Source organism: Hoplias malabaricus, chromosome 10 (genome assembly GCF_029633855.1).
Source record: "Hoplias malabaricus isolate fHopMal1 chromosome 10, fHopMal1.hap1, whole genome shotgun sequence".
Taxonomy (NCBI): Eukaryota; Metazoa; Chordata; class Actinopteri; order Characiformes; family Erythrinidae; genus Hoplias; species Hoplias malabaricus.
Genome location: NC_089809.1, coordinates 34,878,686 through 34,906,010, shown reverse-complemented (window position 1 = coordinate 34,906,010; position 27,325 = coordinate 34,878,686). Strand labels below are relative to the sequence as shown.

Sequence of the window (27,325 nt, the reverse complement as noted above, 5' to 3'; positions counted from 1 at the left end):
GGAGTGCTCCAGCATGTTTGATGTGATCTTTATCTGACATATCTGTAATATACAGTTGTTTAAAAGTGGGCAATATGGGGAACAATGTACCTCTGATTTATATTCATTTGAAACAGACTTTTTAAAAAGTCTAACAAGTCTAATTATTCTGTTTGAAGTGAAACCTTGTGTTGTGGATTACTACACTATGCTCAGAAATGCATATAGTGGCATAAAGTGACCTCATTTGCTGTGAATAGGTAAATAATGCCATTATGCCCATCCCTGCAGTTTCCCTATATTTGCTAGAGAAATTATCACATTTTATAGTTACTTGAAGCCAATGGGCAGCTGCTAAATTCTCTCATGAATTCATAAAAGTATTTGTCAATTAAGCTGTAAATCTGTATTAATTTTTTTTTCATAGATGGAACTTGTCTCCCAGAGGGAATAATTAGTGCTAATGCATTAACAGTGGAGGGATGTGGGTGGAATTTTTCACAGGTTCCTGATTACATTTGGATGCCTGTAAACTTCAGCTGCTATTTTGTGGCTGTTGGGCCATTGTTTAAAAGCTGGATAAAACACCCTGTGTTTTATGTTTTTCATGACAGCTTCCTAGTGGTTTGTGCTCTGAGTTAAGCTTTGGGTCAGCGTTTTTTAGCTGTTTTCAATGTTAGAGGCAATGCATCACCCATCCATCCATCCATTATCTGTAAGCGCTTATCCAATTCAGGGTCACAGTGGGTCCAGAGCCTACCTGGAATTATTGGGCACAAGGCGGGAATACACACTGGAGGGGGCACCAGTCCTTCACAGGGCAACACATTCACACCTACGGACACTTTTGAGTCGCCAATCAACCTACCAACGTGTGTTTTTGGACTGTGGGAGGAAACCGGAGCACCCGGAGGAAACCCACGCAGACACAGGGAGAACACACCAAACTCCTCACAGACAGTCACCCGGAGCGGGAACCGAACCCACAACCTCCAGGTCCCTGGAGCTGTGTGACTGCGACACCTACCTGCTGCACCTCAGTGCCCTGGCAATGCATCAGTTATTTATTTATTTAGGATGTAGAAAGTACTGGGCTTTTCATTTTAGGGCGGGCTGGATCATTTGAAGGAAATGCACCTTATGCACCATTGGATTGGATTGCATTCAACAAAAGCTTGTATCTCAGAACTGAAAGCTTTAAAGCAGAAGGAAAGCAATGTAATAAGGGTTCTGTGTTATTTTGGAGGAGCGGCTTGTTTTGCTCACAGTACAAAAGGCTTTTGGGATTTTCAAATTGTGTAAAATCATGAAAACAACTAATAAAATTAAGAAGTGTGGTGGTGATCCAATCCAATTGTGATTAAATTTAACAGTCTCCAGACAAAAGTGCCTGAAAATCCTCTCTGGTCTCTGGTTACACCTCCAGCACAATTCAGCAGCCCCGGTTGCGTTGGAATTAACTCTCCGCTCTAATTACAACAAATATGTTTAGATATTTAGGCTGCTGAACAGAAAAGGAGTCATATGAGAATAAAGTCATATAGAGAATATGGAAAACTAGTGTCTTGCAGGTTTTACCTCCATTGGTTGTTGCAGGCAAAGTTCTAATTCATCCTCCGGGTACGGAAACTGTTTGATTGCTAAAAGGGTTTTTGTTTTTTTGTTTCCAACTTTAGACAAGAGTGTGTTGCCACTGAGGAGAACCCTCAGGTGTTCTTCTGCTGCTGTGAGGGAAGCTTCTGCAACGAGAGGTTCACACACTTACCTGACGTCAGCGACCCAAGTGAGTGAATATCCTGCTTTTGCAGGACATGGACAGCGTGGCCTGTTTGTCCTAGATGTACAATAGCGGATACAGCGTAACAGCCATGGTGTTAACATGTAAACCATATAAGTAAATTATGTCTGTGGATTTCTGCTCATACATTTCTTCTGAAATTAAAGCAATTACTGACTGGTCACTTCCATTTGCTGTATTAGAATCCTCGAATCCCCTGCTCTTCAGGGAAGGCTTATTGGATATTTGAAAATTGCTGTGAGAATATGATGGCTTTGAGACACAAGAACATTAATGTGATCAAGTGGTAAGGTTACTTGGTTCTGAATAAAAAAAAATAAATCTACTCCAGGTCGTACCAGTGCTATTAAAAGGGCACGTTTAAGCCACACGTTACTAGTGAATACACCTGAATAACTTTAGCTTGGAAACATGTGGATAGAGATATGGGGAACCACACAATGCGCAACTCTGTGGTGTTCCTCTCTCAGGCGAATACAGTGGATATTCCGTGGCTTACTTTAAGTTCCCTCCCCCTTTGGTTGCCATGCCAGTTGCTCTCTAGAGCCTCTGCAGCCAACATTGTCCTTGCCAGTTTGACGAGGGGAGGATTTTATGTGTATTTATCAGCCCCCATACTACCACCACCATGTAGGCTTTATGTTAGCTCTCCTCAGCAGTCTCTCTCCTTCTCTCTGACCTATAACATGGTGTCTCCTCAGTTATCGAGCCCCCTCCCACCGCTCTCTCTTTGTTGCTGGTCTACTCCCTGCTGCCCATCACCATGCTCTCCATGGCCCTGCTGCTGGCATTTTGGATGTACCGCCATCGCAAGCCACCCTACGGCCATGTGGACATCAACGAGGTTACACCACTACTTATATAAAAACCTTGTTCATTTTCCTCAAGCTTTCTGTGGCAAATTTCACTCTGTTACACTCTTTTTCTCTCACTCTGTCACAATCTTGCTCTATCTTGCTCTTCCTCTCATTCTCGTGTAGTCTCTGATAATATACATGTTCTGTTTCCACTACAATATGTTGCATTCTCTATTGCTTTCTGCACTTCTAGCTTGTCCTAATTTAGAGTCCATCTGTATTAACACCCTGGTCAATATCTCTTTCTCAATACCTGTCTCCATCTAGTGGTTGTTTGGCCAGATTTAATTCAAATTAGCTTAAACACCTGCATTCTTTTCTTAAACCAAATAATACAAAACAACATTGTTCTTCTGCTCTTCTATTTTTATTTAATGTTTTAAACAAGTACTTAATGCATACAGTATTCAAAAACATACATCACTAATACAGTGAGATGTTTTTAGCTATAGGTTGTTACCTTTTGTTTTCCTAATCTGACTTTGTTTATCATTCCATCCGACACCCATTCTTCTCTTTGCGCAGGATCCCGGTCCAACGCCTCCATCTCCTCTGGTGGGACTGAAACCCCTACAGCTTCTGGAGATTAAAGCTAGGGGGCGCTTTGGCTGTGTGTGGAAGGCCCAGATGATGAATGAATATGTAGCTGTGAAGGTCTTCCCCATTCAGGTTTGTGCAACTGTCCATAGAAATCATTGTTAATCCTTTATATTTGAACTCATTCAGTTCAGCAGCAAGTACATGCTTCTAACTTTGCACACACACCACGAGCGAAGGAAGTGAACCGAGCAGTCGGAGGTCATTCATTTTGAACTATGGCAAACGGCACTCCGCATTGAGCAGCGGAACTAAGCAAACAATCTGAACGTTTCAGTGAAGTTCAGTTCTGCTCAAATTCATAAAAATACACAGTGATTCGGCAGTAGCCAAGTTATTCCTAAGGGGGGGGGGGGGGTACTGAGGATGATTTATTTGATGTCAATATTTAGCATGTTTGTAATATACTCAAGACTGATTTAGCACTGAGTAATATTGACACCTGTACTTAAATATATTTTGCATGACAATGCCATTCAGTCAGACTTGCTGCTCGCCTGCTCTTCACCGGAAAATCCCCCCAGCGAAAAGTTGGAGAGTCGAAGTGAATCATTTAGTTTTGCTTGCTTTATGCACAGTAGCTGCTGCAGACTTTGCTGGTTATTGGTGTTTTTTTAAAGCCTATGCTGAACTCTGTCCTTTTCCCCCTATGTCTCAGGACAAGCAGTCATGGCAGAACGAGAGAGACATGTTCACCACTCCAGGGATGAAGCATGAGAACTTGTTACGCTACATTGCTGCTGAGAAACGAGGGACCAGCCTGGAAATGGAGTTGTGGCTCATCACAGAGTTCCATGAGAAGGTCATTGGGCAACATCATCTCTGCCTCACACTTTTATACAAACCCCTGTTCACACTCATTTTCTTTTTGAAAGAACTCTTATGTAGGCCCACGCTTCAGGTATTTTTACCCATAACTAATACATTACCAACTTTTCTTAGTAGTTATGTGATAATGAATATTGCGTGGTAGTTAATACATAATGAGTATTACAGTTAATCTCCAAACATTTCCTGAGTAATTTAAGTCCTAGGGTATCCTCATGTTTCGTTAAATTTGAAAATAGTTTCATTCTGCTACAAATCCAGTATTATCTTTGACACCTGTGTCTCTAAAGTGCACTGACACTTAATAAAATGTGTACAGAACTTTAGAAGCCTCATGATTGTAGGGTGAGAGTGGATAAGCGGCAACTGACAAATTTTAAAATTCTGCAAATGGTGAAATTTTTGGGAAAAGAAAAGTTAGCATATTCATAGCTTGCATTACAGGGCGTCACGGTGGCGCAGCAGGTTAGTGTCGCAGTCACACAGCTCCAGGGGCCTGGAGGTTGTGGGTTCGATTCCCACTCTGGGTGACTGAGTGTGGTGTGTTCTCCCTGTGTCTGCGTCGGTTTCCTCCGGGTGCTCCGGTTTCCTCCCACAGTCCAAAAACACACATTGGTAGGTGGATTGGCGATTCTAAACTGTGTGAATGTGTGAGTATACGTGTTGCCCTGTGAAGGACTGGTGCCCCCTCCAGGGTGTATTCCCGCCTTGCGCCCAATGATTCCAGGTAGGCTCTGGACCCACTGTGACCCTGAACTGGTTAAGGGTTACAGATAATGAATGAATGAATAACTTGCATTATTGTGTGTGGAAAACGTGTAGGCACATGATCCAAAGCATTATGTTTCCTTGGTGCTGTTCTGCTCTCCGGGCAGTGAGGCTGGCTGCCCACTGCTGTCTGTGAATGTGTGTGTGTGTGCGCGCATGAGTGTGTTCGCGTATGTTTTGAGTTTGTGTGTGCGCTCTCAATACACACTAGTCTGTCTGTGAGTGTTTTCTGCCATGGACAGCTTAGTCTCAGAATCTGTTTCACTGTACTGCTATGCAATAAGATTATTGAATTATTTATTTATTTATTAAAGCCTTGCCCCAAGGACAACTTTGTCTTTGCATGTGGCTGTAATCAAATGTTAAACAGAGACTTTTAAAAGATGTCATAGAAAAAGAGACATTTCTCACATCAGTAGTCGTAAACTGAGATTAACCAGCAGGTCACGTATGTGTTACTGTATTAAATATTTAAATATCGTTATGTGCTACTTTCACATGGACTATACAGTGTTGGCTCAATGCAGCGTTCAAGTTTCCTTCGTCTCTGGTCTACAGGGCTCTTTGACTGATTATCTGAAGGGCAATGTTGTAAGCTGGAATGAATTATGTCACATTGCTGAAACCATGGCTTGTGGACTGGCCTACCTCCATGAGGACGTACCACGATACAAGGGAGAAGGCCCCAAACCTGCTATTGCTCACAGGTAATGAAGAGTCACTTCAGTGTCCCTGTTCATATGAAATGACTCCTCAATTTGAAGGCTCCTGATTAAGTTTTTTAAGTCTTTTGCTCTGCTAAATAACAGGGACTTCAAGAGTAAAAATGTAATGCTGAAGAATGATCTGAGTGCTGTCATTGGTGATTTTGGGCTGGCAGTTAAGTTTGAGCCAGGAAAACCACCAGGAGACACACATGGCCAGGTGAGAGCATGGATGTTTATGTTTTGGGCAAGTCTAACATGACTAATGTTTTAGCTAATCTGTGTTCATTGTGCTTTGGTTTGGTTTTCTTCAAATTAAACTTATTACTGGCCCGTTCTCTCAGGTTGGCACACGGAGGTATATGGCGCCTGAGGTTCTGGAGGGAGCCATCAACTTCCAGAGAGATGCATTCCTGAGAATAGACATGTATGCTATGGGTCTCGTCCTTTGGGAGTTGGTGTCCCGCTGTACAGCTGCTGACGGTGAGCATTCAGGCTTTCTCATATTTCAACCACATTAAGTCCTTTTTTATTGTTTTGTTTCATCAATTTAAACACGGGGAAGAAAACTATAATATTAAATGATGTCAACTTTTTTACAGGTCATATAGTCCCCTGAAACCTAGCCCCAATTGGGTTAATATGATGTCTTGATAAGCATGTTAAGTATTCTGAGACAAATGAGTCTTAAAAAATGTTTGATTTAATGCAGCGCTGAAGTTGTGTGTTGCAGTAGGTTTAATATGTGCATAAATAAGGCATCAGTTCTATCAGCAGTGTGGTGGAGGAGATCGACTTGGTTTTAAAGCTCTATTAAGGGATTTTGATTCAATATGTTGTTGTTCATGGAACCTCCAGGTCCTGTAGATGAGTACATGTTGCCATTTGAGGAAGAGATTGGGCAGCACCCGTCCCTGGAGGACCTGCAGGACGTGGTTGTCCATAAAAAGCTGCGGCCAGTGTTGAAAGACTGCTGGCTGAAGCATTCTGTAAGTCCAGTACACAATGATTTCCTCCTTGCTGACTGTAAAACGTGTTAATGTGTAGGGCAGATGGGTTTTTTATTCCATTTCTTTCTTTCTTTCTTTTTTCTTTATACAACAAAAAACTATAGCCAGACATTAACCTCATACAATAAAACATAGTGTTAAAATAATATGGGCAGTGATTGTGTACTTTCTGGCCCACTGCTCACACCTGAAATCAATGAATAAAATATGTTTTTACAAGAAATCACCTGCCACTTAATGGCATGGTTCAGTGTTGTTTTTTTTTAATGATATATGCACAACAGAATCCCACGTTCTAAGAATTCAAACTACAAATAGGCATTGTAAATGTCACTGTAAATATAAAAGTAATACGGTGCAGTCTTACTGTGTTTAATGTCAATCAAGTAGTGTTTTATGAATGAGACCTGCCTTCTAAGAAAATGTTACAATGTATTTAATATGACTATAAAGAGTTTTCTCTACCAGATATATATATATATATATATATATATATATATATATATATATATATATATATATATATATATACATATATATATACATATACATACAGGGGGTCCTCGACTTACGACGTTGATCCGTTCTTACGTCGCGTCATAAGTTGGAACATAGGTACATACTGTACGTAAATAACGTACTGTAAGCACTTATCCTATTCTTACACCTATCCTAACACAGTAATTATCAAAAAACACACATAAAATACATTTAATAATGAAATGAAACAGGAATAATGCGACTGGGGTGACGCCGTCCTCATTGGTCTCAAGCCGCGTAACCGTGTATTCTTCCACCACGCACACCAAACACAAAGTTCGCGTTACGACGTTTACGACGCAAAACCACTTGAGTCAAAACAAGGCTTCATACAGTAAATGGGAGATGTGTCGTAACCACGAAACATGGTAACTCGGGACTGATGTAACCCGAGGACCTCCTGTATATATGTGTGTGTGTGTGTGTATATATATATATATATATAAACAAGACATAGCTTATGACCATAATGCTCCAGTGCAATTGGATCTGAGATTCTTTGGCATTAGCAGTATGATGTTCTAACAATGTAGGGTCAATTTTGTCACAAATTTGATGCAAAACAACTATTTTGTTTGAAAAAGCTGTGTATATTGTTGTTATTTCTGTAAAAATAGCTGAAAATCAAATTTACAAAGAGTATTTCAGGCACAATGTACTTGGGTTCACAGCATGGCATTAGCTGGAAATGAGTTACAGCACTTGAGCAGCTGTGCTTCAGGCAGAGTATAACCTGGAGATACAATGAGACTGAGGTTAGCTGAATTTATCCCTCCATCAGAAATGGTGCAGCAATTACGTTCTGGACCTTGTACAAGCTGCAACATTTAATGCAGAAAGGCAACTTTGAATGAAGAAATCAAAAACTGATTTAGAGTTGTGGAATTATGGGGAAAGGTTAGCTGTGACACTTCATATAGTGCAATGTCATTGTGTTAATTTAATACGGTAATAAAGTTTATAGGAATTGTTACACTGTGAGTATGTAAACACTGTATTTGATTCTGTGTGTGGAGCAGGGTCTGGAGCAGATGTGTGAGACGATAGAGGAGTGCTGGGATCACGATGCAGAGGCCCGGCTTTCTGCCGGCTGCGTGGGGGAGCGTATCTCTCAGATCCGCCGACTCACCAGCGCCCCTACCTCGGACTGCCTCGTATCCATGGTGACCTCCGTCACCAATGTGGACTTACCACCCAAAGAGTCCAGTATCTGAGTCTTACTGCAGTGCTCACCGTATAGGAAAAACTCACAAACCTGAAGCAAACAAGCAAATGAAACCACCCTTGTCTTTCCAGGCTCAGCGGATCTCAGACAACAACATGAATGCAGCTGCTATTTTATCCAGACATTTTTTTTTATTAATTATTATCATTATTAGTAGTAGTGTTATTATTATTATTATTATTATTATTACTATTACGATTGGATCAATTCTACCAGCACACTTCTCTACTGTATTTTTATCAAGAGAGGAAAACACAAAATTAAAAAAAACAAAAAACAAACAAAACAAAAAACAAACAAAAATACAAACAGCGAAAGGACATCTCAAAACGCATTCAGGTGCCGACTTATGAATGCTGACAAGGTGCAGGTACCTCAACTTTTTCATTTATGTTTTTTTACTTTATTTTTTCCTCTTTATATTCCTAGTTTTCTGTCTTCTGGACAGGATTATTACCTGAGGCAACACCAACCAACAACATCAACCGACCAGTCACCATGTTGGATAATACAACAATGCTGCAAAACCTGAGAGGAACATTATGACTGTTACACACAATTAACCTTCCTCAAGGGTTTTTTTTTTCTCTTTAGTTCTGTTTTCCTTTCCTTTTTTTTTAATTTTCCTCTCTCTGACTGTGTGCTATTCAAAATTACGGAAAACGTGTCTTTTACGGAACTAACGGGTGTCTCTGGAACACGACAAAAGGTGGAAGACAACTGGATTATTCTTTTTTTTTTCCCTTTTTTTTTAATTTGCTTTTGTGGATTTGTTGAAGTTGATGACTGTAAAGAGGGGTTGGTACAGAATTTTATTGTGTGGATATGAGAATTTCATAATCTAGACGATAGAAATTGGCTTGCGTTTAGAGCTAGTGGTGAAGAAGTGAGAATTTGGATATGATGCATTTTGTTTGATATGAAAATTATTTCTCAGGTAACCAGTTCCATGGGTAGGGGTGGGGTGTGTGGGGTGACTGCCATTTATCCCTAGCAATTGACAGAAGGAGAAGCGTCAAAGGGTGCCCTAATGAATTTTAATGCTAAACAGTAAATGTATGACTGTGGCGAGTGTGTGGGTGAGTAAATGAGTCAGAGTGATACCGTAAGAAAGGTAGTGTGTGTGTGTTGAGAGTTTGCTGAGCGTGCTATGTGAGGAAGGTTCAGCACAAGCGGCTCTCAAAAAAAGTGTTTTTATTCTGTTTTTTTTTTTTTTCTTTTTCTTTTTTTTTATTTACACAATATCCATGCATATACTGGATATCTGAATTTAAGGACCTAGACTGAAACAGCAGAGATCAGACTCATAATCATTTAGAAAGCCTCTACTAACGCAAATGGGAGTGGACAATAGGAATTCGTTGTTTTTTTGTGTGTGTGTGTGTGTGCATTTCAGCCAGGTCCCTTTCGTGTGTATAATCTGTTGCTCAGAGGGACCAACTTCGACATTAAATCTTTACAAGACCACCAGTTCTATCTCTATTTAAAAGTGGCTGGAGTGCGTTCATTTGGTAGAGATAAAAAGAGAAAGGGGCAACTGGAACTATTCTCTTTCTTTATTTTGTCTTAAAAGTGACAGGCAAGGATTCCTTCCTCTGTACGCCACAGTGTAAAAGTGAATGTCCACAATGCTGCTGTTTCAACTCAAAGATGTATTTTCTGTATTTTCCGTTACGTCTGTGCATTACACATGCGACTTCTCAGTAGAATTTCAGTCTGAAATGCATTTTCAAACACTATGTCGAGGAAAATAAAAAATGGCAAGGCTTCCGAGGTGAACGAGAGCAACTCCTAAACAATAAATTTAGTAGTGAGAGGACAAAAACAAGATGGAACGGCTTAGAGATGAAAAGAAAGATATTATTCATGAACCACAGACCACCTCAAACCAGAAATACCTCAGATTTTTCTAAGTGTATGACTTCTGTTATATATTCTGTTAGTTGTGTTGACTTGTAGTAAGTATATTTTGATGTAAGTTGACTTTTAAGATTAGGGAGCTTTGGAGAAATTAAAAAAAAAGTCCAAAATCTTGTAAGAAATGCTACCAAGTTGTTGTATAAATAGAAGAACCCATGTAAATAGCTGTAAACAGTTGTAGAATTCTGCCTATCTACGAGACCAGGGCATTATTCCTTTTTTGAGCTGGCTATTTCCCACAACTTTACCTTCCTCTCTTTTTTCTTAAAGGGACATTAAACCTTTAACAGTAAGATATTTATCTCAAATCTAAAAGGCATCTTCCCCACTCTGATCCTAAGCCGTTGGCCTTTCGCTCTTATTCTAAATGGAGATGGAGCTATTGGCGTTGCAGCTAAATGTTTCTTTACCAAATTAATTCCTTCCAAATGTGATGCATTGGCTGATTTAAAGTGGTTATATTATTATTATTGCATTATAATACAGCAACAACGACACTGGTTCTAGGGCAGAAAAAAGGTTTGATGTCCCTTCACTCTTCGCAGTTTTCTTCTGTCCTCTCACTCATGCTCATGAGGCTTTGCAGCGGTTGCTTCTACTTCCTCTCTACTCTCTGACCAGAGTTAGATTTTATTTTCCTTCATGGTGCCATATATATAATCTCCGGGATATTCACCTCCATTTTGCAATGCTAGATGTGAGTGTAACTGAACTTGTGCGCTGAAACTTCAGCCTTGTGATCAGAGCAAATGTTTTAGAGGCCATCTTTGCACTCATGGACTTGGCGCCTCAGTGTGGCCCCGCATTGTTTGTTGTTGTTTGTCTGTTCGTTTCTCCAGAGCTTGAAGATGGAACCGGTGTAAAGCTGGCTGTCTATCTTTGCTATTTCCGATAGCAGATGGCTCTTTATAAACGTTACCAAGTCTGAAAGTTGCTATAGGTGCTATGTAGCTGTACATAGCAACTGTAATACCGGATTGGATAAGAACATCCAAGTGGAGAAGCTGACACTTGCTGGAAGAAGCATTTATAAAAGTCTATATTTAGTTATGCCAGTTGTTGTTAAAGGCTAATGTAGGGTTGATATAGCTTTACTGAGTGCTGCCCTAATGCTGCCTGTTTACCAAGAGATTATTTAGGACCAATTTTTCATTCATACAAAACACATGTTGCCAAACCAGAGGTAGTCCCTCAGCCAAAGCAGCACCAGGAGTCCTCTTGATTTGTTTCAAGAAAAAAAACGTTGGTGGAACGTAGACAATTGTTCTTTTGAGTATAAATGCTGTGCAGATATTTGGTTCTCGTTTACTCATTGTTTGTCTCTTGGCCTCGCAGACACCAGTACCTTCAGGAGCTTCATCTATCTTCAGGGTCTTCACGGACTTTAGTGAATTGTGAGGCGTTTTTGTTTTTTTTGATTGTGAATGGGTTTGGACAATGTAGCAAGCAATATCCACAGCAATAGCGTAGTGTCCTCTCTGAAGGGTTAGAACATTCTGGGCATTGTTACCGATCCCCCAAGCAACTACTTACCAAATTCCTCATCCTCGTAATTATCTGTATGTTTGATAATATTTAGTGAAGACGTCCAGGGCCTTCACCGTCCGTCTGTTGTTTTTATTTTATAATAATATGTAGCCAAATTCCTTGCATTTTCTATCTGCAAGAGGGTAACCAAAGTTCTGTTGTTTTTCAATGTTACTGTCCGTGATTCCACAAGAAAAAACAAAAAACAATGTTCATACTTTTGATGTATGAGCTGTAATGATTAAAATGTGCCCTATCCTTGTGTTTTATTTAATGTAAGTTATTTATTTGGGCTTTTGGTGTTTTTGGGTGATGTCCAGTCGGAGAGTATTATGGGAAATGATATTCTTAGATTTCCAAAAAGTGTATGTTTTTTTTTTTTAGCATTTAACACAAGTGAATTGCGTTTCATATCGACTGGAGCAGGTCAGTGATTTAAGAAGTACATTGATAAGGACTGACTATTTTAAATGGAGATTTGACTGACTACAGCAAGAGGTCTGGTTACAGTCAGCATCATTTCCATTTATGGAACAGTGGATTAAAATATTTTCCAGTCACTAAGGGAATAGTGAGTATTTCCTGAGTGTTTCATCATCTTGGATTTAGTGCCAATTAAATGAGAGATTACTCCCTTTGAGAAGTGTGCCCAGTGTAGAGCGGTTTGATGTTGATTTTTAATCGGTCTCAATTTTTTCTTTTTCTTTTAAGAGTGTGTTCTAGCTTGAGAATACCCAGTGTAGGTGCATTTGTGTACAGAACTGACTCCCTAGTTCATGTTAACAAAGATGGCCTTGTTGAAAGATCTGTCATTTCTTATATCAGGAACGTTGCAAACCTCTAATATTCAGAGGTGTTCTGATGTGCCTGTGTATTCTTATACTTGCTGAAGCAACCGCTGTCTTCTCCCTCTCTCTGTCTCTCTCTCTCTATCTCTGCCTCTCTTGTAATACTTTACAGAAGACTATATATATATAAATATATATATAATATGAAATCTCTAAAACGTGACCAGCTGTAACTCTGGATGCAGTCTTAGATCCAGGTTTTCAGGAACCGATTACCTCAGAGCTCATGTGAATCAGTGTTGCTAGCTGGATTAGTCGTTGACACTACAGAGAAAAATGTACACTATCATAAACACAAACAGGAGAACCTCTTTTGTACTGGTGTAACATGTATGAAGCACCCCTTGACAACTCAAAAACCTCTTTCTTCTCCTGCCTCTCGCCACTCATGGAAAAAAAAAAGCAAATAAATGGTACTATACACAGGGAAAGTCGAGTGCTTCCTACGTCCCCCCCCCCCAAGCCAAACATGGTTTGTACACCACCCTTTAAAACCAGGTGCATTTTGCTGATGCTATATTGTCTTTATGCTCATTAGTTTTCAAATAAGCTACAGGCAGGGTGAATCCGGATGGCTGGTTTTGGAGTTTTGTTACCTCATATTTTCCAAGATAAATGTTCAGGTTAAAGTGTAGCAGAGCTGTAAGTCAGGACAAAAAGTGTACTCCAGTATTAAAAGCTTTCCCTCAGGGGAACTTTTTTGTTTATTATTTATTTTTGATTTTTTTGGCCTTTAACAGCTACATGCATTTCAGTCTGTGCTCTATCCACAGTGAGAATGAAATCACTCTCCCCTTAATAGTACCTTTTTGGCTGCGCAGACAAAGGTGGTGTTGCTTTCCCCAAGTTTTTGCTGGTGACATTGCATCCGTTAAACGTAGAAAATATAGTTTCTGGCTAGTCAATGGATCTATTACACGTCCTTTAAATTTATGAAGGCAGGAGCGTTGAAGTTCGAGTTGGCACACGAGAGATGAAAGAAGGCGTTCTCACTTGTCTTGTCAAGGGGTCATAATTTTAAGTGCTGTTTCTATATCAGAATATGTGAAATGTAAATGTTGTAGGTTATGTTTCACTATTGTAGCTAAAATTGTAGAACAGAGATGGCTTGTACTACTGATTTTAACAAATATACTAAAAAAATCTGTATAAGAAAAATGTATACAGAGAGTTGAGCTTGTTGCTGTAACCCCTCTTTTGGATTGAAAAGTATGTTTAAAAAAGTTTTATATATATTAAATGCCCTGGGAAAGTCAGACATCCATTGTATTGCCGTAATGAACTGAGGACTTTTTTTGAATGATCATTGTAACATAGTTCTTTAATTTGCAGTGGATCATTGTTCCTTTTTACTGTGGTAATTTTAGAACTCCGTATCCAGAGTTTTGACTAGATTTGCCTAGAAGTTGGGATGTGGTTGTTTCGGCTTTTCATTGGTGCCAGAATAAACCAGTATGAATGTAGTATTTGCCCAGTGTGAAGCAACTACACCCCGACTGTTAGAGAAAAAAGTACTAGAAAGGATTATTTCAATTTTATCTTTTTGTATATGAAAGTAAACAATAAAATACTGACAAAACACTGTGTATCTGCTGTCTTTTTAACCCTCAGTTTTACCACGTGTTTTTGTGTGTTGTCATCTGTGTTGAACTCTAACTCTTGTTTAAAAAAAGATTTTCAGTTTAGGCCAAAACACAGTAACATATTGATTGATACATCATTTTTAGCCTTTCCAAACTAAACAGTAAAAATGAAGACATGGAATTTTTCAAACGTCCCTTATGTATTTAATCCTGTAGAAATCAGTGACTGAGTGTAACATCTGAGTGTCCATAAAACATTTTATTTATTATTCTTTTTTTTACATATTTGCTCCCAGTCTTGAATTGCCGTTTTCCACCCTTCTACCTGTTTAGATGTGTCTTCTTGTTTTTTATTTATTTATATATATATATATATATATATATATATATATATATATATATATATATTTTTTTTTTTATAGAAGTCATAATGCCTTCTATTAAGTCCTGAAATGCTTATGGTTTCCCTATGATAGATATTGTCCATGTCTTCTGCTCTCTACCCACTACACCCTAAGAAAAGGTTCAGAATTATATTATTGGACACTAAAGGTACAAATCGTGTAAATGCACTTTTAAAGGTACCACAGTGGTCTTAAAGTCAAGTAGTGTTCCACATATGTACATTGAATTCACTTCTTCAGAAGCAGAGGTTCATAGTTGTAGTTTTTCTGTATAGGACTGTGTAAAATAAAACAGTATGAAAATGTCCTGAAAATGAAACTGGGTATATGAAATCTACAGTTAAATTTGAATATGGTGCAATTATGAAGGTACAAACTGTGCACCTCTGAGGGTACCACAACAGTGACAGTTTTTTGACTGTGTATAAAATTTTTTAAGATATTTTAACCCAGGGCAGAGGGGTGACTGACTGTGAGAAGTTGGTGTGTTCTCCGTGTCTGCGTGGGTTTCCTCCAAAAACACATTGGTAGGTGGATTGGCGACTCAAACGTGTCCGTAGGTGTGTGTGTGTGTGTGTGTGTTGCCCTATGAAAGACTGGCGCCTCCTCCAGGGTGTATTCCTGCCTTGCGCCCAATGATTCCAGGTAGGCTCCGGACCCACCGCGACCCTGAACTGGATAACCACTTACAGATAATGAATGAATGAATAACCCAGGGCAGTGTTAACTAATGTGGCATTTTATAATCAATTGTAAGATGTATGCTAGATTCACACAATTTGGCTCCAGTTTTGTATTAGTCTTGAACAACCTTCTTTTGTGAAAACATCCTTTGCACAGATACAGTTTCAGAATATGATCAAACTGCGACTAATTACAATAACTTTCATACCAGGGTGGGCCTTAATCCCTACTCAAGTAAAAGTAATGCTACTGGGATGACAGTGAACATTTATATTTAAGTTCATTTCCTAACAGGAACAATTACAAATCCTGAATCACTTAAACAACATAAAAGAAACTTCTAAGGACCCTCAGCACAGGAAGTGATGTTTTATGACTCTGTTCTAAAACTCCAGACTCAGAAGTGAGACTCTGTAAATGGTCACACCTCTGAGTTGGGAGTTGTAGAATCCTGTAGAATTTTAAAATCCTAACTAAATAATCCCAGCGAAATAATCAAAAAAGTATTTTTTAAAGTAGGGAGCCAGTCAGATGTCAAGGTATATTAAAAAAAATATTCAGAGCCTTAAAATGAGCAAAATTCCTTAAAGTGTCCCCATATTAAATAATTACCTCAGTATACTATGTTTAACAAGTCAAATTGAATTAAGTGGTGAAAGAAAATTATTTAAAAGAATCTAAAATCATTTTCTCCAACGATTTTTGTCATGGTATAAAAGAACCAGACTCCACAATTTTATTGTAAACATGGCTAACTCCCTGTGGGTGACCCATTCTGTTGAGCATATTCTCTTTCATTCATGGATACAAAAGCTATATATATGATAGAGGTTTATATATATATATATACTTTTTTTTTTTGAGGGGACATGGTGCTCAACTGAGAGAATGATTTATTAAATTACGTAAACCAATTAAACTGAGGAAATGTATTAAGCTTCGACTTATTATTAGTGTTTTGTACTTGAAGTAAATGTATTTAGCATGTAGCATTCACTGCGTCCAGTGGCTGTGCTCCTGATTGTGTTTCTGTGCGAGAGAATAATTCATTAAATTTGGAGGAACAAGAATTAAACTTGGGGAATCGACTATTAAATTGAGGGAGCGTTTTATGCTTCTACATATTCGAAGTAACTTTTTCCAGTCCGTCACCGCGACCCTGAACTGAGTAAGCGGTTACAGATAGTGAATTAATGAGTCGTGAGTCCGTGTGAACGGCAGGGGGCGCTGAGCGCTGTTTCACTCTCTCCTCGGTCCCTCTTTACTGGAGTTGTCCGTGTTGGTTCAGTTGGCGCCCGGGAGAGAGAGCGGTCCCAATCCCTGTGAGACATGTCTTCTCCTCGGTTTAAGTTTGCTCGGTTTATGGGTGGTTTTGTGTGTGGAGTCAGTCTCAGTACTGGAGCCTGTCTTACAGCGCTCAGACTATACAAACAACAACAAAAACCCGAAGAGGCAGAGCCAGGTAATCGATCAGCGCTGCGGAGACAGAGAGAGGACAGGCCATTTTAGCCTAAAAATAACTCCCAACCCGGTTCACACTAGTAACAAACTCAAATACGAGGTCCCGTGTACTTTTACTTGTAGGAACTCTCACAAGTCAACTACAACATTCTGCTAGACATTATAAAGATTTTTTTATCCATACCGAAATTCTAACTAGTCATATTACCAGGGCATATCTTAAAACCAACACTAGCTGTATTTCTACCCCAGAATTATAGCTTCAATATCATTGTGGTGCTCAGGGAAAACAGTGTCTGTCGTTGCTACTCTGGGTTCAACACTGCAGAAACAACTATGTAACTTTCAGAGAAGGGTAGGCAGTTAACCCCCCCCCCCCCTTCTCTCATGGAGTCCTCTGGAATGACTGGGAACCATTATTTTGGTGCCTGGGAAACTGCTGTCTTTATGCTGCTAGTTGATTATTATTATTTTTTTATAGAGAGCACATTGCAGCACCTCATTAAGCTCCATGGCCTCCCTCTTGCTGGAGCTGAGGCTAGATCCTACACCAACCACATTCTGTCTTATGACCAGAGTCGAAGGATACCTAAATGGGTAGCAGAGCATCTGTCAAAAGAAAAGCTTACTGGTAAGTAAATACTTTGTTTGTAGTGACTTTAGCTGAAGCGGATTCCTACTTACCCCCTCACCCACCCATTAATCAGTAAATTTGGACCCTTTCACTTCATCTGCCTGCATTCACAAGTCACAATAAAAACCTAATATCAGTTTCATAAACAAAGCTGACACTGGCTTATTCTCAGCTGTAGACACAGGTGATCTGTTTTGAAAAATGCAGGACACGGGGCAAATTAATATCACAACTTACGGAATTGATATTTTATCCACGACTGCAGAAACCTATATTTAAACATGTTAATCAGTGCCATATATAAAAGTGCAAGTGGAATGCTTTAATTGGGCCACCACATGCATGCAGTGAGTCTGAATTGTACATTTGATGTTTGGAGACTGAGTAGAGAACCACCTGCTAACTGTGCTTGCTTGTGCTAGGAGATAGCAGTGTTAATAAACAGAGTGCCATCCCACCATAAGATCATTTCCTTAGCTTTTTATTTTACTAAAGCTAAAGAAAATAGATTTTATGAAATAATAACAGACTGCATGCACACATTGTGATGGGTTACACTTTATGTTCAGCAATGAGGATAGATACCAATGTACATTGTGGGATTTACAAAAAAATTACACCTGACTTTTAAAGGCATAAAACATTAATTCATTCATCCATTCATTATCTGTAACCCTTATCCAGTTCAGGGTCGCGGTGGGTCCAGAGCCTACCTGGAAACATTGGGTGCAAGGCGGGAATACACCCTGGAGGGGGCGCCAGGCCTTCACAGGGCAACACACACTCACACACACACACACACACACACATTCACTCACACCTACGGACACTTTTGAGTCGCAAATCCACCTACCAACGTGTGTGTTCTTCCAGCACCAGTTGCTGAAATTTGCTAATGGCTCTAGAATACAGACCAGAGAAAGCCTGAGAACAGAGTGAGCAGCTGAAATAATGGTGAGGTTTATTATGTAAACAAACATGCCAGTAAACACAGTGGGCTATTTGGAGGTCAGTAAATATTATTGAGGAAGTGTCCATATATTGTACCATAAATCGATGATGTGATTATTGTGACAGGCCCGTGTGCAAGGTTATAGTGTCCTGGATCACTCTGAAATTCCATTTTGTAATTGATAATCTAAAAATGGCCAGTGCATTTAGGGAACCTTTTTCACCAGTGTCAAAGCATCAGTGTGATCCTACACTCACAACAGGACGTACTAATCCTTCACTTATTATTGCCAGGAAAAGCTGAAAGAAAACACTGCAAGTTTAAACCAGACCCCAGTGTTCCAGAGCTCTTCACGGCACACAATGAGGATTACTTTGGCAGTGGCTGGTCGAGGGGACATATGGCACCAGCTGCAGACAATAAATTTTCAGAGGCAAGGCAAAAAATGTTTTATTTATTTTTTTAAACCTGTTGTGTGATATAAATATCTTAATAATTGTCTGACAGGGGCAAAAAATGCAATCATTTGAAAGGAATTGTTTAATAAAATCAGGTCCATATAATTAACCAACTCAATTTATTTGTGTGTTTTTCAACAGCAATCAATGGCAGAAACCTTCTATCTGTCGAACATTGTCCCACAGAATTATGAGAACAATGCAGGCTTCTGGAACAGGTGTACAAATATAACCAGTAACTATTGAGCATTTGTTTTTTATGCGTATGCTTATTAACAATTACTTTTATTTTGTTTTACAGATTGGAAATGTACTGCAGAGAGTTGGCGAACAGATTCAGTGATGTGTGGGTAATCTCAGGGCCGCTGACTTTACCCCAAGTTGGTGAGGATGGGAAAAAAATGGTCTCATATCAGGTACATGAACATAGTACTCTAAGACTTTGTTATTTACATTTTTAATATTATTCCTACTTTTAAAAACACCCATCTTTATGTTAGGACCAGAAGTTAAGAATCCACTAATGAGGCTGGTTATTTAAAAATGTCTGTAAACAAATACAGTACTTGCCCTGCAAAATGGAGGGTGATATCAGTTATACAGCTATGAAATGGCAAAGTTAGTTGTGTATTTGTGTTACGAAGATGCCCTACGGTGAGTACATAAGTTGTTTTCCAGTTTGTTACACAATAGGTTTTGTTTGTTATTAAATCCTGTGGTGAAGCCATTCAAATGAGTGATACAGTGTGAATATCCCAAATCTCAGACATTCACATCATTATTTTCAAATGATGATGAGTAACAGTTCCAGCAAACGACCTGTAGATGTCAGTGTTGTACTAGTTTCATGCTTAATGCCTTCATGAGTGCAACCGTGTTTTCTAAATTAGGTAGCACAGCATCATATTTTCCCTGTGGCATGTTGTGTTTTCCTCTGAGTTAATACAAAACTAGGTGTGTATAATTTGGCCTGGAGTCTGACACAGGTTAAACCCCATGCACATGCTGCTGTAAACTTCCCTCAAATTAACTTCATAAATACTTCTGTACAAAGTTAATGAATGAAAATATTGTGGGGGGTTCTCTCAGGACTTCCTGCAAAAAAACTAAAAACTGACGACTGTTTGGGCTGCGGATTGTCCTTAAGGACGGTGTTTGCCCTGTTGTGTACGTAGCCCAAGTGAAGCTCCAGCTGGCCTCATAGGGAAAGAGTTGGTTTTCTGTTAGGGCTAAATCGACATAGACAGACACCCCCAGGGCAAGCAAGTATCACAAATTGGCAGTGACAGGAGCCATGTTACCTCGATCTGTACACACTCTGGCCCTAGGAGAGACTGTAGCTTAGATACCTCTCTCATTTCCCTTGTGCCTCTATGGTATGAGGTGCTTGTGCCATTGCTGTACCTCCAGGGCTTTTGAGTTCTGATGGCTCCCCTGAATGTGGTAAATATTTAGGTTTATTTTTTTTTTTGCGCTGTGATCAAATCTTGTTTGTTACACTTTTTATTTTTGACCTCAAACTTTGCCAAAGGATCTGAGACAAAATCTTTTTCTTTATGGCATTGTTAAAGCTTTGAAGCTGTACTTTGAATGAATTAAATTGAATGGAAAGAATGCATGTACATGATTAATTAATTCTTGGGCAGAGCATGTTTTGATATGGTTTTGTGATACTTATTCCTCACTCCACCTGTCTGTATTCCTTGGTACATACAGTAGAAAGAAAACGTCCACACACCCCTGTTAAAATACCAGGTTTTTATGATGTAAAGGAATAAGACCAGGAATAAAACTCATGTTAAATATTAGTACATACTCGCCATTAATTAAACGCACTCTGTTTAGCACTATTTTTAGTTCAGCTGTTCTAGGAGGATTCTCCTGAAGTTTATTTCGTTGTATCTAACAGCAAACGACATGGACAGAGAAGAGCTTACAAAGCATCAAGGAAACCATATTAAAACAGTGCACTAGATATACCATGTTATTCTGTGAAGGAAATGGTCAAGAAGTAAATGAAGAACTCTAGGTCTCTCCAAAATTGATGAAAACTAAAAGAAGAAAACTGATCCCATTGAAAATCTTTGGGTTGACCTGAAGAGAAGTGCACAGGAGATGCCCTCAAACTTTGAGAGATGCTGGCGTGCTTTTGCAAGGGAGCGTAGTCAAAGATAGCCACGTTAAGAAATGCCACGCTGACAGACTCTTACCCAGAAATACTGATTGCTGTCGTAATATCAAAAGGTGCTTCAACAAAGTATTAGTTCATGGATTGATGATCATATCATATTAAAGATGATGATAATCTGAATAATAATTATAAATAAATAAATAAATATGTGGCATTTTAACAGGGCTGTGTAGACTTTTATAGCCAATGATCAAAGAACAATGCCTTTGCTTTTACAGAGTTTAGCTGGTATGGGTGCACATACATGTCGGTATAATCACCTTACGTTTGTTTCATTCAGGCATGCAGTTTAAAGACTGCTGGTTATTATCAGCCAAAAAGTGACACAATATTCTTTCTTTATACGTATGTGATTTGTTTAATGTCTATAGTTTTTTTAAACAGTTATCTATCAGTGTGTCCTCTAATCTTCTGACTGATAATGAGAACAGTTCCTCATAGACAGTGGGTGATTAAGCAAATGTGCAGCTATCAGGTCCCTGATATTGTACCACTATAAATCAGCCACTTGTTTGCTTTGAGGTGACAGCTTGGAGCAGGCCAGTATTTTAATGTGTATATGTGTGTGACCAAGACCTTCTGTGTTAATCTTAGACCATACAATGTTCTGTGTTCATTACTGAATCTACTCTTAATGTCTTGGTGATCAGCTGATTGGAAAAGATGACGTTGCAGTTCCCACTCATCTCTACAAAGTCATCCTTGCCCAAAAAGATCCTTCAGCCGATGTGTTGGCTCTGGGTGCCTTTGTGGTTCCTAATGTTCCAATCAGCTTTGAGCATCACCTGAAGGATTACCAGGTGAGTCTGACTGAACTGGAGAGAATGTCCGGTCTGACTTTCTTCCCCAAACTGGACAAAACCCAGCACCTGAGAAATCTCTGCACAGTGGACTCCTGTGAGCTCATGGACTTCAAGCGTTTCACTCTGTACATCACTGGCCGTAAAGTAACCAGTTCCAAAACATTGTCAAAGTTGGAGAAGGTAATGGCGGAGCTGAAGGAAGCAGAAATCACACCAGATGAGTACTTGATTAAACTGTACCAAGAGAAGAAACGGGAATTGTTGCAAAAGGAAATGCCAGAGAGGAAGTCAGGATAAAAGCCATACAGCTGTCTCCCTGTTTAACAGTCTCTGGTCACCTTGCCTTTTCAGTGTTGCATTCTTTACCCTTCAAGTTCCGATCTGAACCTTTTTTAATTTCAGAACATGTTTCACCTTTAAAGACCGTACAAAATCAAAGAATGGGAACTGCTTTTTTGTACAATCTACTCATATAGTTTTAAAATAATGTGAGAAATGTTTTTGTTGCACTAGTTTATGACGGTGAGTAATATCTCCGGTATGGCATCTTGGTCAGTTGTTTTCAAGGACAAGAAATCTGATCTTGGGCTGTTGTTGACACACAACAACAGATGTATTAAAACTCATTGGAAGCATTTATATTCTACACAATTATATTTTGCAATACAAAGATAAATGGTTGTCAAATTCTTAGTCTTCGGACAGTGGCTGTGCATCATTTTTGTGTTTGACAGATTGAATTTCAACTTAAAATCAATGGGACCAGAGCACAGTGTTGTCTTATCTGATGAAGGCTGCGTGTAATTCAATCTCTTAATCACAGGCTCTTTTACAGCAGACAAGTATGCTAATCTGGCCAGGACCACAGTGTACTTTCTAACACCAGTCAAATGTATTTGCCTCTAATGTTCGACTATAGGAAAGTGTAAGAAACCTTTTAATGGGTGTGTTTCAGTGAAGTGTTTTTGAATACCAGCAGAAATCTGTAGGTAGGTGATTTGCACATGGAATTAGGTTTATTGGTTTTAAAATTTCAAATGGGTCTCAAAGCAATACTGGCTTACTGGTGGTGCCCTTCAGCAAAGCACTGGCACTTGTCCTTATCATAGAAGCCTTGCAAAAGCAGCGGCTGTTTAGTGGAATTACACTGTGATCAAAATGTTTAAAGAGCCCAGATCATGGTTGAAAAAAAAAACTTTTTTTTCCAATTTAGATTTAACACATGGGGGAAAAACAGCCAATTTTTAATTAATGATTGTTTTACTTTGTGACGTTACGTAAACTAATGCGTGCCTGATATCCATCTGCCTGATTTTAACCAATCATATTACAGTGCTGTATGCATTTTTTTTTGTTTGTTTAAATATTTGGCATCAAATATTCAGGCACAGTGAAAAAAACTTAAATTCCATTAAGGGCTTTTGGTGGATTGCTGTTAAATTACACAGCAATTATAAAGTGCAAGTTACGGTTAATATCAGTATTTTTCAGTGTATAGAGAAATTAAATTTAAACATTTTATCAAAGAAAATAACTGTTAATTCAGTAAATGGATAAATCTCTGGTCTAAGTTTCCTGTCAAAGGTGAATGTTCAGTTTTAATTTTCTTTTTGTAAAGTATTTTTATTGTTTATTTTTCCCTGTATGTCTTAAGAATTTTGCCTGATGTTTTTTTTTTTTTCCTGCTTTTATTTCCCTTTTTTGCTTGTTTTTGTTGAGGACATGTTTGATATAATTCAAGTATGATCTGGTCTGCAGCACAGGAACTGACCTTTCTCATTTAGAGGTTGTGAGCACTGAGATGTCAGGGGTCAAATGACTGTTAAAGAACACAAACGTATCGTCACTCTCAGCCGTTCTAGCTATACATGAACATAATACAATTAGACAAAAACAATGTGACCATGATAAATTCAATAAATTTGTCAATACTCTTAACATTTTTTCAGAGGTGAGAGATTGGAACTTGACATTGTGACCTCTGGTCATAAAATAGCCGCGTAATGGCAAGGTCAGCTTTGGAAAGGAAGCTTTAAGGCAAGGTTGTTGTGGGCAATATTTACCATAAAGAAAATTAAATCTGCCCTGTTCATGTGCCCTTTTGTTTTTTTTTTGTTTTGTTTTAATGTGAAATTTTTGAAATCTTTTTTCAAATATTTGAAATAACTTAATATAATGTCTTAGGAAAATTAAAGTGGTAATTTTTTTCAATTATAATAATTCATTTTTAAACAGCCACATTACTGACACAGTCGCTTGAATACGTCATAGATTCTAAACTATAATGCATAGCCACCCTAATATGGAGGACCTGCTGTATGGAGTATTAATTAGTTCATTCAAGACCTACGCAGCTACTTGATACTTCCTGTCGTGTGATTTGCACCCCAGAAGAGAATGTATAATAACAAAAATCATAAATGTTATTTGATACTTTTTGGTGGCAAAATGACCTATTGCTCTTGTAAAAATGGACAGAATATTTTGTTAAGCTGTCGCAAGGGGAGAGAAAGCCGCTGCCATGATTACGGTGTACTATTTTCACGGTTCGCTCCCGTGACTTCTCCACTGGCTGTGCTGCCTCAGCATGTTTTACCTCTGAGACAGTGATCAAGCACTGAGCATTTTTTTTGCAAGCGAGTCACATTCAAAAGTTTGTTTGCCAACATTGCAATTTCTGCAAGAATCTTTCTCTGTGTAAAGGTGGTGGATTTTGCTATAGGTCACCTATTTGTAGTTAGGCCAAACCAAGGTTGAAACAAGGTTGAAGGATCAAAAGAATCAGTGTCTTAAAGGTGAGTATTGTAGTGTATACACTGTATCCATCTCATAGTCTTCCAGGTCCGTGTTTAGCAGTCTGAGGAGAAGGGGAAAAAAATAAAATTGGTGGCAACATATATGGGTCCTGTGACATGACATTAAAGGTAGGTTATGTTTACACACCGAGTCAAATCCTGGTCTAACAAATATTTACATTTGACCTTTTCAATTGAGCTTCTGCATCCAAATACTGATCGGATTCCATTTTCTATACAATGTTCAAGCTAAACCTTGTGCTTTAGCCGACTCTCCTCCATATACACAACAACAGCAAGGAGGCAGGAACAATACTGCTGAAATATGGACAAACCGATCACATAGTTTTTACACACACACACACACACACACCTATATGATCACAATGTATTTATACCACCATCTGATCATACACATCTTTTTAACACGCATATAGATGCTGTTCCAGTAAGCGGACACATAATCTCAGCCCAAATTTGAGGATTGTCCAGTCAGTGCTTATTTTGGAATTACAGCTTCAAATTCACTGTGATCTTCACTGACCTGTAATAGTGTAAAGTAGGGCCACTGTAGCATTCTTCCTAGTTGCTGCTAGCATTGACCAAGGGACTCACTGTCCAGCTAGCAGCCTGTAAAGTTGCAGCCAGCTCCTGTCAACATCTACCAAGGGACTCCGTCTCCAGGTAGTGGCCTGTAACACTGCGATACAAGGCTGCTCATATCGACCGAGGGATCTCGTCTCCATCACTGTGTGACTGTTACAATGACCACACTGGCATACCTTTTGTAACTTCTGCTGGTTTTTAGGTGATCTTTGTTCTTTTTTTTCAGGCATTTTAGATTCTGGAAAAGTATATGTAATGCAGTTGTTATATTGCATTTTGCACAACATTGCACAACTGGTGTTTTTGCAGAATTCTGCAAGTGATCAAGCAAATATGTCAGTGGCAACTGAGGGGTGAGACCATTTTAAAGAAATTATATATCAGAACTTTTTAAACTAGTCTGGGGCTGATTGATAGCAAATGTAGAGCTGAGTATTGGTGCAGTATATGGTCACGTTTCCTGGTATGTGTAAGAAATCTGAAAAGCTTTCTGGAACCACTGAAAATAATTCAGGTTTTACTGGAACATCCAGAAAACATCAGTGCATTGCGATTATCCAATCTATAAATGATAATGTCATGAACTAATTTTTGTACACCCTGCATTGATTTCTTCATTTCTAAGATGAAGAAAATCTTTTCTAGTTATATTACCTACATTCATCAAAGAATAGATGAGAGTCAATCATGAAATTAAGAAATAATAAAAATGTAACATCAAGTACGACAGTTTACTTCTAGCACCTTTGGGCCAAGAGAGTAAGTTTTTGTTTTTCTTAGTTGGGTAGATATGTTTTATGATTTTTATTGAATATTTTACTGGATTTTGCTCATTTATCTCAGGTCAAAGAGTGGCACTAGGGGTAGGGTGATTTTTCTACAGCGATGTAAAAGTGAATTACACTTTGACTGTAGAAGGAGCCCAGGAGCAAAAATAACTAATCTTACCAAGTGTTGTTTAAGCTACCTCCTTGATCTCTGAAATCCTGCTTTGTGAAAGAGCCCAGATCAAACGGATAGTATATTTATGCACACACATCTGATAGCATCAGTGTTGCCTACAAACTAAATGACATGCAAACCGCCATCTGATTCATGGTTCTTGCGCCATGGTACTAACTGAGATTTGAGTTTCTTTGGTGAATTTTCTTGTGTGTGTTACATCAAGTGCCTCATTTACATATTTACATTAAACACACCTTGTTTCATGCAGATGTTTTATATGTGAGACAATGAAAAGACTCATTGGGTCATAAGCAGATGGTTGCGCTTGTAGGCAGAATTTGATGTCAAGATGTTAGTGCACGGCTCCTGATGCTGACCTAATTATATAATGTTAAAAATGAGGACTTTAAAAAACATTAAATAAACTGAACTTTGTAGATTTAAGACATTAATATGATGTGATGGTGTTGTGTGATTTCTGTCCTAAAATATTTTATTTTTGCAGGTTATGATGTTTTTAATGCACTAGCTGTTATGGTTTATTATTTGGGTTAATGCCTGGTATCAGACCCAGACTGATGATGAATGACTAAATCTAGATCGTAATACTGCATTATATATTTCTAATACAACATCATTTAGATTTCTTTACACGTGGAAGTCTGAAATCTAGTGCATCTATACATTTGTAGTTTTATGACTTATGTAATTCACTGTAGAATTACATTCTAATTACATACTGATTTTCCTCATTCACATGAGAACGGTGACATATCGACATTTTCAAAATTCATCACCTTGGAGAGCATTTTTGAAAACTAGTGACCAAAATACAGACTTAAACATAAAATACAGACATTTAAAAAATAATCTGTATCCGTTCTGACCGGGTTTAAGTAAATATTTTGCAAGTTATTTATTAACTGGACATAAATTTACATGATGTAGAAGACTCATAGTATGGTTTTATTTGACCATGTTCAGCTTTGATGAATAAGGACCTTTATTGTCTTTACTTTTTATTGTCAAATACTTTACATGTGTATGTAAAAGTTATCCAGATACGATGCACATTTTAAAGCCAAAAGTCAACCAGTTATTAAATATAATATAATGCTGACACTACACTATGTCTATAAGTGCTGATTAAGATACTGGAGCAGGGAGGTTGCATACCTGTAAATACTACTAGCTGAATTCTTGCAAGG

General features: G+C 38.6%; 2 protein-coding genes across 2 annotated transcripts in view; both read left to right on the top strand.

Moving 5' to 3' along the window:
* The window catches only part of acvr2ba (activin A receptor type 2Ba), a 51,606-nt gene extending 43,187 nt beyond the window's left edge, over positions 1–8,419 (top strand). The window contains exons 3-11 of the mRNA XM_066683030.1: positions 1,656–1,762; positions 2,479–2,621; positions 3,160–3,303; positions 3,890–4,033; positions 5,386–5,534; positions 5,637–5,751; positions 5,876–6,014; positions 6,390–6,520; positions 8,101–8,419. Of these exons, the coding sequence (XP_066539127.1) occupies positions 1,656–1,762; positions 2,479–2,621; positions 3,160–3,303; positions 3,890–4,033; positions 5,386–5,534; positions 5,637–5,751; positions 5,876–6,014; positions 6,390–6,520; positions 8,101–8,295 (1,267 nt within the window). The 3' untranslated portion in view covers positions 8,296–8,419. The remainder of the gene's footprint in view (positions 1–1,655; positions 1,763–2,478; positions 2,622–3,159; positions 3,304–3,889; positions 4,034–5,385; positions 5,535–5,636; positions 5,752–5,875; positions 6,015–6,389; positions 6,521–8,100) is intronic.
* Positions 8,420–16,540: 8,121 nt separating this feature from the next.
* Positions 16,541–24,067, top strand: LOC136708358 (nuclease EXOG, mitochondrial-like). The gene is made up of 6 exons (XM_066682865.1): positions 16,541–16,734; positions 17,215–17,364; positions 18,613–18,752; positions 18,919–18,995; positions 19,079–19,193; positions 21,619–24,067. The coding sequence occupies exons 1-6, from the start codon at positions 16,602–16,604 to the stop codon at positions 22,066–22,068; spliced, it is 1,065 nt and encodes a 354-aa protein (XP_066538962.1). The 5' UTR covers positions 16,541–16,601; the 3' UTR covers positions 22,069–24,067.
* The last annotated feature ends 3,258 nt before the right edge of the window (positions 24,068–27,325 follow it).